The sequence below is a fragment of the Mixophyes fleayi genome, chromosome 10 (genome assembly GCF_038048845.1).
Source record: "Mixophyes fleayi isolate aMixFle1 chromosome 10, aMixFle1.hap1, whole genome shotgun sequence".
In the NCBI taxonomy this organism is placed as follows: domain Eukaryota; kingdom Metazoa; phylum Chordata; class Amphibia; order Anura; family Limnodynastidae; genus Mixophyes; species Mixophyes fleayi.
The window spans coordinates 40,486,369-40,498,651 of NC_134411.1; the positions used below are offsets into that span (position 1 = coordinate 40,486,369).

At 43.2% G+C, this 12,283-nt stretch overlaps 1 protein-coding gene and 1 long non-coding RNA gene across 2 annotated transcripts; both read left to right on the forward strand.

Moving 5' to 3' along the window:
- The first annotated feature begins 790 nt into the window (after positions 1-790).
- LOC142103453 (uncharacterized) lies at positions 791-3,445 on the forward strand. The gene is made up of 3 exons (XR_012679358.1): positions 791-869; positions 1,463-1,545; positions 3,287-3,445. It is a non-coding gene; the product is annotated as an uncharacterized LOC142103453 (long non-coding RNA).
- A 171-nt stretch (positions 3,446-3,616) lies between these two features.
- On the forward strand, positions 3,617-11,755 carry C10H11orf16 (chromosome 10 C11orf16 homolog). The gene is made up of 8 exons (XM_075187425.1): positions 3,617-3,621; positions 4,292-4,454; positions 5,437-5,665; positions 5,905-6,573; positions 6,909-7,081; positions 7,952-8,118; positions 10,002-10,251; positions 10,920-11,755. The coding sequence occupies exons 1-8, from the start codon at positions 3,617-3,619 to the stop codon at positions 11,034-11,036; spliced, it is 1,773 nt and encodes a 590-aa protein (XP_075043526.1). The 3' UTR covers positions 11,037-11,755.
- Positions 11,756-12,283: the final 528 nt, after the last annotated feature.

Sequence of the window (12,283 nt, forward strand, 5' to 3'; positions counted from 1 at the left end):
AGAGGAGCCAGAAATGAACCAACATGACACAGTCTGGACATCATAATGGAATAAAACGGGAGTACTCCCATATCTCATTGTTTGTTATAAGCACAGACATATTGTAACATTTTCTGAAAATTAGTGGGAGCTGTTCCATAATAGTCTACTGATTATAATATATCTGACATAACCGGAGTAATCAGCAGGACAGCTGAAACATCTATTAATACATATTTGGAATTTCCATTATATATTAGTTGATCTCTATGATTTACCAATTAAAAAACAATAGTTGTATGTATGCACATTGCATCATATAGAGGAACATGTTATACAAGGAGCCTCACATCACTACTCTGTGCTGCTGGGGGACCCTGCTCCTTCCACTATATAACTCTCAGACTTCCTGCTGCCTCTATTCCCCTCCTCACATCATGTCACTGCCCCTGTCACATGTAACTGTGTGTTAGGATCTGATAGAAACACTGGGCTACGTCTCCTATCCGGGCAGTAAATATACGTATAGCTGCATTACTGTCTCCAACATCGGATGCTTCCTATGGCACCAGGATCCGGCTGAGACGCTGGGCTGTGTCTCAGTCACATCAGTAATGTGGCTTCAGATTGTGTCCTTGGTCTTCAGGTAGTGTCATCACTAGGTGCAGCCAGGTTGAAATCAGCTGTTTAGTTTGTTCAATCATTGCATCTGAGACACAGCTGTCAATCATTCCTTTAGGCTGCTGCTATTGGATACCTGTGATATAAAGGCTTCCTGTTCCTGTGCTGCTTGTAGTTCATCTCTGCTAGTCTCTATAAATTTCTGGGATTACTATGTATCTGTCAGGGGTTAGATGGAGCAGAGCAATGTTCTGCAGATCTCTAGAGAGGTAAGTAATGTAATAATCTGCAGAATATATCACTATCTGTGGGGGTAGATGGAAGGGAGCAATGTTCTGCAGATCTCTAGAGAGGTCAGTAATGTAATAATCTGCAGAATATATCACTATCTGTCGGGGTAGATGGAACAGAGCAATGTTCTGCAGATCTCTACAGAGGTCAGTAATGTAATAATCTGCAGAATATATCACTATGTATCTGTCAGGGGGTAGATGGTACAGAGCAATGTTCTGCAGATCTCTAGTGAGGTCAGTAATGGAATAATCTGCAGAATATAGCACTATGCATCTGTCAGGGGGTAGATAGGACAGAGCAATGTTCTGCAGATCTCTAGAGAGGTCAGTAATATAATCTGCAGAACATATCACTATGTATCTGTCAGGGGGTAGATAGAGCTAAATATTCCTATTGAAGTTATGGCAGCAGAACTCACTATTTATACAGACATCTTTTGTGTATTATAAACTAATAATCTGCACATTATCAGTTCAGGAACTAACACAATATAGAAGGTAACTGTAGCCCCTTGTTAGTAGCTGGGAGTGATACTTTCATCTTCTCTCATTCCTCACTGCTCCTATAGTAACCAACACAGTAACCAGGAAACGTGATACATAGTAACAGACACTGAGACACTCAAACTTCATCACAGGACTGAGGACACCGGTAAGAGATCTGGTTCTGTGGGCTCTGGGACTAGGAATGGGGGTCACACAGACAACAAAATCATTATATCTGTATCATATTAATGGACTACAGAGTTTGCATTTGTAACTTTTATTATCTGACTCGCTACATTTAAACTGTCTCTTGTGATCAACTAAAATGTCTATAGCGTTCATCTTATTTGCGTTACATAGTTTACAGTGAGATTATTATTTATCCTGTATGTCGGAATTATATCCTAAAAACTAATGTAAAGTATTCAAAGTAACATTTAATCTTTTACCTTAAAAATAACATTTAATCATTTAAAATTCTATTACTGTATTATTGTAGATTTTAGAATTCAGACAATTTTAGTTTCCAACACATATATTCACAATATAAGGGACCATATTGGCAGAAAATAAAGAAATTAATTTGAAAGCAGTATGGATCAAAAAGTAAATGAAAGTGAAATATTGTTAAAATTAAGATTTTAAGTAAGTAGATTAATTACTTTTTTTTTTTTAAGTTGTAATTACTTTGGTTGTTTACGTTTCTATCCTTTATGTTTTTGTAATTATTTCTAATTAATGAATAAAAAGGCAGCAAAATAAATATTTTAAATGATCTCAAACATAATGTAACTGTGTTTATTGATAGTTTTTAGTTGTCTAAATATTTTATTTTGTTAAAACACAGAAAGGGTTATTTTGAGAAGTGTAAATGCTACTTTGTGACCTCACACACCGGTTCTGGCATAAATACATTCTTCTGGTCACCTCAAGGACTTGTGGGGTAAAATGGCGGCATCTACTGGGGTGTAAAATTTACCATCTTCTGATTGGAGAATCTGGGCGATTCTCTGTCGAGTACAGAATTTGCTCTTGAATGGAACGACTTGTGAAATAAATGGGATTTGGTTTTGTGGGATAAGACTATTGAATGGATTGAGAAAATTACTTTCTTCAGCTGATTAGTGGGTTGGGGGGGACAGGGACTGATATGAGTGAGGTCTCTGTACAGTACAGATGAATTAATGGCGCTATATAAATAGTTGCTGATGATGATGGGGGGGCATTTTCCTCCTGATGTGACTCTTAGGCTGGGTACACTGGTTCCATCGTTGATTGTGATTTTTGGGAAGTTTTTAAAACCAAATCAACAGATGCGATGTGCTTTGATACAATAAAACATGGTGGAGGGACTGTAAACACTAATGCAATAACTGACCAAACGTTTGTCTATCGTGTGATCTGCAAGATAATTGCAGCTTTAGGAGTGCTGGGGAGGGCTCTGAATTCCAGAGTGATTTAATCTTTACAATGAGACGACTTTTTATACCGGAAATGTCATTTTGTATATCTAACAATAAAATAAAGACATTCAGAGAGTTCCATATATAATAAAAACAGTCCCGATTTTTTTAAGTTGTAATAAGGAACAACAGAGTAGTATATGAGGAAGGAAATATAAGTATTGATGCAAAGGGAGGGTGATCCTGCCGTGGTAGGAGGCGCGGCTTTGAAGTGATGGATTTTGAGAGGATGATTCCGCCATATTATGGGAATTTGGGCGCCCACCTTTGAACACACTACACGTACAAATAAGCCCACTTTCACTTTCATAAAAGACCAACGCTGAAGCATTTCCCTGGGTTTTACAGGACATCGATTGTGGTTTTATTGTACTGGTTCTTGGTGTTAGCAGTGGGATACTCATATTAATGTATCATATTTCTGGGGCCATCTCTCTTGGACAGCATTGGAACGCAGGATGGATCACTGTATGCGGTCGCTGTGTCTGGAACACAAGTATTGCAGCGTGACATCTCCTCTCACTACACACTCCTGTCTGATTCCACGTCCTGAGCCCTTATGTGGATGTTCCGCTACAGCCCACCCATGTGTCACCCACCACTCCGCCCGGTATGTACCATAGATCTGTGTAATCTATCTATGTATGCCTGAGAAAGTGATATATGGGATAATGTAGTGTAATGTACTGTAATCTAGGTGACTTTAAATATCTGTCATCGTTTACAGTAGGCGGTGCTTTATTCTTTAAAATACAAGTTTTCCTAACTGCAGTGATGCCGTAAGGACCTGACGATTATAAGTGATGACATCAGAGCTCATAGTTTATACAGATGTTATTTACAGGAGTTTATAAATATACTGACATTACTTATGTTTATAAACAAATACTGTATATTATACAGACCTCAACAAGTTCTACAACCTAAGCCTTTGCTGCCAGGATAGTCTCTCTCTTAAATGCAGAGCACTGTGTTGTTTATACTGTCAGCCTGGTATGGCATGCTTGGACTTGTAGTTCCTCAAAAACAGGAGAGCCACGGTTTGCCAAGCCTTGTAGTACAACATACTGATAACTTAATTAACATATTCAAGTGCACTGAATCTGATAACACAACAACCAAAATCCTTAAGCTGGCCGCACACTGCCGTGTGCAGGGCATTGGATGTAGTTTGTACAGACTCTAAGAGATCCGGTTATTTGGCCCACAGAGACCTCACTGTCCAGTGGATGACCCCATAAACAGATCAATATCCGTCACCGTCTGACCACATTAACTATCAAGTCTGATAGTGATGGGATCAATTCAGTTCAGATTATTGGATATCGGTGTAATTTTGAGGTTAATGATTTGTAAGAAATCCCAGCGCATGTGGGTAGTGACAGATCTGCTTGTGGGGTAATTGTTGCGCAGTGGAAATAGTGAATATTGATTCTCTTTTCTATACAGATGCTCATGGACTGGTCACCACCCGTGTTACACTAGCGTGACGTGTAAAAAGGTGGATTTATCACCAACATTTCCATGTCTGACCCCAATCATTAAACGTGAAACAGTGCTGGCACGGAGAGACCCCGATCAATTCTACTACCTGGGTGTGATGAGACAAGAGGTACGACTATGACATCACCAACGCAAGTATGATGTCCTCATTCAAAATGAGGGGGAGTAAAAATCTACTATTGCCCATATGACAGTTGTTATAAGGAGCAATGGGTGATCATGGGGGTGATGTATTAAAGTGCGGTTTATTGTGGTATTTTTAAAACCGCCAAAGATCGGATGGGGGCACTTACTTTTTGTAACAGGCCCAGAGTGAGAATTGTGGCACACACACGTTGTGACAAGTTCATTGAGAAATTTAATAACACACATTTGTGGCCAAACTAAAGTCATGTTGTGCTGCCATGTGTTCGCACGATCAGTCATTACTCTGGGACACGACACAGAGCAGCCCTCTGAATACAATTAAATGAATACAGAGAGCAGAAAAGAACAGCTCTGCCTGATGATATAAATGCATGGCTGAAACATACAGAAGAAAGACAATGAAATGCAATTAGTTAAAGTTTCAGGTGGGTATGTAAATGTTAATAAAGTAAAACTATGTGAAGGTGGAAACCCTTGAGGGAATATGTCTTAAATTAGAGCAGACTCATTGTTGTCATTACATAGACCGGATGATCCGACACTTTACTTTTTGTCCAAATTATGTTAGGCTTATTTTTATAACTTCTCTGCAGACTGTTGCTCCCCTAGATTCATAGTGATGTGCTCTGCAGAGTATACCATGTAACACTTGTGTAAAATATCTGATATGTTATTACAGATCGATGTCTCTTTCTTTGATTAAATATATTGTTTTGTTTTATTACTGAGACTACAGGTAATGTGTGCCCCTTGTGAAGGTCAGAGAGCGCCGCCTACGGCCCCTACAGTGTATTAAGTTTCCCATCACTGGTTTGCATCCTGCACATTTGCTATTTTCAGGGGTCTCCGTTCCTGCAAACACTTTATTACATTTACTGCGTTCCTGCTCAATCCTCTTCCCTTGCACACTGCTCCTAATCTGAAGATATTTATGTCCACACCAGGAGACCCCGGGGGTGTTTCTCATCGAGTTTAATAAGCCGTGTTCGGAGGACGAGCAGTACGCGGCCACGCTGCAGAAGACGGGTGCTGGTGATATTATCCAGTATGACGAAGCGCGGAGACGCAGTATAACGCCCGGAGACAAGGTGTTAACCCCCTGGGAGCCAGAGATGACCAGATATGGGCCAGGAACTGTTATTTCGGGCCTGGAGACCAGAGATCCTCTACGCGGTACTGCTCATTTTCATCTATATCGCCTTCATACACTGCAGTGTTGTATAGGCACAGATATTTTCTTATACACAGAGTACTTCTGTGATTAAAAACAATGTTACTGATCACTAAACTAATTTTGTGATACTTATGAAAGTCCCTGTGCGCACTATTCCCTAACATTAACCAATTACTTTCCTGTGATATATTGCTGTGTCTATATTAACATTCATAATCTAATTATTTATTTTATTCAGCTACTGAGGACGAGGAGCTGACAGTTAGTTTTTGGAATGGGAAAAAAGCCAAGGTCCCCCTGATGGTGGCTGTGTGGATCTCCCCATCCGTTCACCGGAGGATCGTAGACAGGCTGCACCATCCCATCAGCAGCCGCCAGTATCACCGGGAGCGTGAGCCGAGCACCATGACCTATGTCGTCACCGACCGCTGTACCGCCGTGCCCGCACCGATGTGCTCAGCCGACCACTTCCACAACCACCGCTGGAACCATTGCACGGTCCATCCGCTTCCCACCCACCGCCACTGCTCCTGTTGCTGCTTCCCGGTCCACTCGTCGTGTACCTGCTGCTACGACCCCAAGTGCCAGGACTGGTGGCCTCTTTCCCCAAGGACCAGTGTCTACGTCCAGGGTAAAACGGACCCAGACGATGATGGGAAACTGTATTTAGTCAGGAAAGGGCGAGAAGACTGTGTCTCATCATCATCGGAGACTGAAGATGAAGAGTCTCAGGACGATGAGAGTGATACTGAGACGTGGCTGTCAAAGACCACGCAAAGCACCATGGTGGACAGCGGTGTGAACACGGATTCCAGCCTATGGGATAAGCCGAGACTGGACGTAAGTGACCGTCCCGAGTGGAAGTACTGGAAACGGACCCAGCCAGAGCCGTCCTATCGGAAGCCAGGTATGTGGAGAGCTCTATAAGGCACTATTCTATATAGTAGAACAGTTCTATATAATATTAGCAGTTACTAAAGGGATAATTATCCAGTATTTATAAAGTGACAACATATGTAGTACAGACACCACAGGCTAATACAGACTGATAGGAAAGGTAATGAGGGCCTCGCCCTTAAAAGCTTACAATCTAAAGACCTTAGAACTGACTACGTGTCTCTGTTAGATGACAAGAATATTAAATTCTGCCCCAGCAAGGATTCAGCAAACACCAATCCGTGTAGTGAATGTGTCCTTTATACCATGACAAATGATTTGGAGAAAAAATTCTGTCTGTTACAGGAATTATTAAATCTAAGAATAAAACATCCACGTTGGAATCGAGAGACGCACTGTCTGATGTCGCTGGATCATCCAATCAGAGTCCTCTGTTTGAAACAATATCAAATTCGCCAGCTAGGCACCTAAGCATGAAAGATGTTCTGGCTCATACAGATTTTAACCCCTCCCAGAAAGTAAGTAAATAGTGTACGAGTTGTCTTCAAATTATGGTGGCTGCCATTTTGTGGGGTAAAGCAATATTCCAGACAAGTACAGTAACTATATACTAGGAACCAGTGACATCACTGAGAGTGCAGCCTATCCAGTCACTAGGAACCAGTGACATCACTGAGTGCAGCCTATCCAGTCACTAGGAACCAGTGACATCACTGAGAATGCAGCCTATCCAGTCACTAGGAGTCAGTGACATCACTGAGAGTACAGCCTATCCAGTCACTAGGAACCAGTGACATCACTGGGAAAAATGGCTGCCCCCACTGTGTGTGACAGGTCCACTTCAAGATGTTTGTCATTGTTTAAACCCTTAAAGGCTATTATCCTCCGTTATCTACCGGCCTGCATTCTATTGTCCTATGTCCTATTATCCGTCATTTTAGTCTATAGGGTTTCTCCGCAGTCTCCTTTATTGCTGCCACCTGACGAAATTTTTTTGGTTTGCCCAATAAAAATGGGAAGATCATCCTGGTTTCTTCATTAGTGTTAAAGAACGGAGGCAGAGCGTGCATAGAAACAATGACTACCTAAAGTTTTCCCATACAGTATATATTAGGGGATGTTGGAAATAACTATATAGATAAGGGAACGTATTCATCAATGTCAGCAACTTTTAGATATAAAATCACAGACAAAGCTTTATATGAATATTCCACTAGATCAAATGACATTGCCGATATCTTTTTAAGGACAAAACCTTCTCCACATTAAACTATCAGCACTATGAAGCAGCCATATTCCTTCAGATCCTCAGTCCACAGACACATTTACACATCTTCACGTGTTTCCACATCAGTAACAATGTTACCATTAAAATATATCTTTTCTAGCAACAATCTGCTCCTGCGGCCGAAGCTTTCAGGGATTCAGAATTGGAAAAACTGCGCCGCAAGAAGACTCTGGAGAAGCGACAGAAGAAAATTAAACATAATGAATGGGAAAAAAAGAGGGAAGAAGATGCCGGATTGAAGTATAGTGACAGCCAAGAGGCTCACAGGTACTGTGATGGATCCGCAGGGACATACCCAGAGGGACAAGCTGCCAGGACAGAGCCGCAGGGACACTGCCAGAGGGACAAGCTGCCAGGACAGAGCCGCAGAGACACTGCCAGAGGGACAAGCCCCCAGGACAGAGCTGCAGAGACATTGTCAGAGGGACAAGCTGCCAGGACAGAACTGCAGGGACAAGCCACCAGGACAGAGCCGCAGGGACATTGTCAGAGGGACAGAGCCGCAGGGACAAGCCGCCAGTACAGAACTGCAGGGACAAGCCACCAGGACAGAGCCGCAGGGACATTGTCAGAGGGACAGAGCCGCAGGGACATTGTCAGAGGGACAGAGACGCAGGGACAAGCCGCCAGTACAGAACTGCAGGGACAAGCCGCCAGGACAGAGCTGCAGGGACATTGTCAGAGGGACAGAGCCGCAGGGACAAGCCGCCAGTACAGAACTGCAGGGACAAGCCGCCAGGACAGAGCTGCAGGGACATTGTCAGAGGGACAGAGCCGCAGGGACAAGCCGCCAGGACAGAACTGCAGGGACAAGCCACCAGGACAGAGCCGCAGGGACATTGTCAGAGGGACAGAGCCGCAGGGACATTGTCAGAGGGACAGAGCTGCAGGGACAAGCCGCCAGGACAGAGCTGCAGGGACATTGTCAGAGGGACAGAGCCGCAGGGACAAGCCGCCAGGACAGAACCGCAGGGACAAGCCACAAGGACAGAGCCGCAGGGACAGGCTGCCAGGACAGAGCCGCAGGGACAGGCTGCCAGGACAGAGCCACAGGGACAGGCTGCCAGGATAGAGCTGCAGGGACAGAGCCATATGGACAAGCTGCCAGGATAGAGCTGCCAAGACAGAGCTGCAGTGTAGGGTCTCACTACTAAATCTTTCTGTCGCCTCCCAACTAGGAGTCAACCTGTTCTCTCAAATATAAATATAGTGATTAATGTTTCAATCCTCTCACCAAAGGTACAGTGGTGGGAGATAGAGTGGGAGAAGAGATAAACAGAGGGAAAAAGAGTGATAGAAGAGGAAGTGAAAAAGACAGAGAGGGAGAGAGAGAGCAAGAGATAGAAAGTGAGAGGAAGAGAATGAGAGAACGTGAGAAAGCAAGAGGAGCAGAGGGGAGAAAGATGGAGAGACACAGAAAGAATTAGGAAGAGCAAGAAAGAGAGAGAGGGAGAAGGAAAGATAAGAGAAAGGGAGAGCGGGAAATGTAGATGTTTTTCAGCCGAAACTTTTGCAACTCATTATTCATTTTAATTATTAATAATCAACTTCATTTTAATTAGTAAACTGTTATTGTTACAAATATACTATTGAACATGATTGGGAATTAGTATACACGTTGGTAGTACACAATAGATCCTATATAAATGGCATATTGACCAGTAGGGACGACCGACAACATTGTGGTGAGACAAAGGAACAACACTGACATTTATGTGTATTACACAAAGCTGTACTAGGGATCCAATATATGTCAGAGGCACCGCACACACCTGTAGCCCATGTAGGCAGCTGTATGTCTAGGGCCTGTTGTTCTCCTGTATTCTACCATAGGACATCCAAGCAAGTTATGTGACACAAGTGGGCGTGGTCTGTTCCTTAAGTACATACAAATGACAGCAGCATCAGGAAGTGTAAAACACACCTGAAGTTTATGTCACGTAGAGATGATTTTAGGCAAGTTGAGGGCAAGAGAATACTCAGTCCTGCTCTATAGGCCGTGCTATAAGCCAGGTCTAGGCGGCTGTGATGTCAAGCTGCAATCTCCTGTGATGTCACCAAAATACCTCATGAGAATGCAATACATGAACGCACTGTGTGCTCTACAATCATCCCTCCAGAGTATAACACTAAGACGTGTCTGCCCCTAGGAGGAAGAACCAGCAACGTCTCCAGAACGAGGAGCTGAAGCTCAAGGACCAGGAGATGAGGAATACCGCCTCTCTGGAGGCCAAGATGGCAGCGTGTGAGGAGCGCAGTGAACACCGCCAGACCGTAGCCACCGAGGACAAGAAGAGAGAGCAGCGCAGGCTGGATCACCTGAGGAAAGTCCGAGAGAAGATCGACCAGAAGGAATTTGAGAAGTGTGCATCCAATGAGCAGAAAGAGATAAATCGTGTGGTAAGTGCAGCAGGAATGGTGGGGGCTGGGGAGGGTTCAGTATTATAAGGTTTTGGAGACACTTTTGGGGACTAAAGAATGAAATTCATAAATATTATCTTATATCAGACCCAAAAGAGAAACTAATAGGGAACTGAGGATTTGTGTTCCATGTTCCTGAGGGTTGGTGTCATCCATGAATCGGCCCTCAGCTTCTCTCCACACATCCAGTCCCTCATCTCAAACATTGTCAGAATACGGCCTCTCTCTCCCTGCTCCAATCTGTCCAGAATGCAGCAGCGAGACGGATCCTCCTCTCTCACCGTTCCACATCGCCCCTCTGCCTATCCCTCCATGGCCGCTCCTTTATAATTCTCTGACCTCGTCACCACATGCTCCCTCATGCGCCTCCCCCATCCCCCTAAGACCGCACCCTACCCCATGTTACATTACTCTCCCACAACCGTTCACTTTGACATGTCCTACGCCCACCTGATACTACTCCCTCTAGGCGCTACAAGCTGCCATCATGTCCCACTCATCTGTCTCCCTCTAGATTGTGTCCTCTCTCCTCTGTCTCATGTCTGCACCTTCTCCGCCATCCCTGTATGTTGTTGTTCTGTGCGGATGTTGAGCTGACTCATTGTGGAGATCATTCTTCCAGTAATTGGTGTCTCCTCTCATCCTAGGCTGCACAGAGGAGCAGGGTACAGAATCATTACAAAGAAGTGGCAGAAAAAGTCTTCCAGGCAGAACAGCACGAAATGCAGCGAGAAAACCACAGAGAGCAGTATATGGAAGAGTAATATTCACACTGGGGAGGATATTCTACATGGGGGTATAATATTCACGCTGGGGAGGATATTCTACATGGGGGGTGTAATATTCACGCTGGGGAGGATATTCTACATGGGGGGTGTAATATTCACACTGGGGAGGATATTCTACATGGGGGGGTGTAATATTCACGCTGGGGAGGATATTCTACATGGGGGGTGTAATATTCACACTGGGGAGGATATTCTACATGGGGGGTGTAATATTCACACTGGGGAGGATATTCTACATGGGGGTGTAATATTCACACTGGGGAGGATATTCTACATGGGGGGTGTAATATTCACGCTGGGGAGGATATTCTACATATGGGTGTAATATTCACACTGGGGAGGATATTCTACATGGGGGTGTAATATTCTATATTGGGGACAAGGATCCCTGCTTGGTTAAGATTCTATATTAGAGCAGGATTCATATCAGACGAGTCTCTATATACGGGTGGGGAGTTTCATTGGGGCTGTGATTTTACTTAGGTGAATTCATACCGTGGCTGAGATTCTATATTGAGTGGGGCGATCACACTAGTGTTGTTATTCTATACATGGGTAGTACTCACATGGGGCATAAGATGCTATATAGGGGGGATGGGTATAGAAATCACAGCTGAACTGAGTCTGGGATTAGAGGATGGATATAAAACAGGATTCAATATCATTTACAAACAAGAGAAAATTGAAAAAATTGATTTGGTTTGATTATATATATATATAAAAAAAATTTTTTTTAATGTGTTAATCAGTAACGTGTCTTATGTTATCTATGGTGCATATTTGTTGTTTCCTGTGTAGGACATTTTAGAGCCTGTAGGTGTCACTGTTGTACAGTTTGATGCTTGCGGTGGTACAGGGAATGTATGGTCCTAACTGGAAACGAATGAAGGCAGCACGGTGGCTCAGTGGTTATCGCTTCTGCCTCACAGCACTGGGGTCATGAGTTCAATTCTCGACCATGGCCTTATCTGTGTGGGGTTTGTATGTTCTCCCCATGTTTGGGTGGGTTTCCTCCCATACTCCAAAAAACATACTGCTAGGTTAATTGGCTGCTATTAAATTGCCCCATAGTCTCTCTCGGTGGGGTGTGTGTGTGTTAGATAGATAGAGCTATAGCTATATATATATATATATATATATATATATATATATATATATATATATATATATATATATATATATATATATATATATATATATATATATATATATATATATACATA

Excerpts from the sequence above, each read along its gene's own strand:
- C10H11orf16 (XM_075187425.1), top strand. Across the intron at positions 5,666-5,904 it reads GACCAGAGATCCTCTACGCG|CTACTGAGGACGAGGAGCTG; the intron begins GTACTGCTCATT and ends TATTTTATTCAG. Across the intron at positions 7,082-7,951 it reads ATTTTAACCCCTCCCAGAAA|CAACAATCTGCTCCTGCGGC; the intron begins GTAAGTAAATAG and ends TATCTTTTCTAG.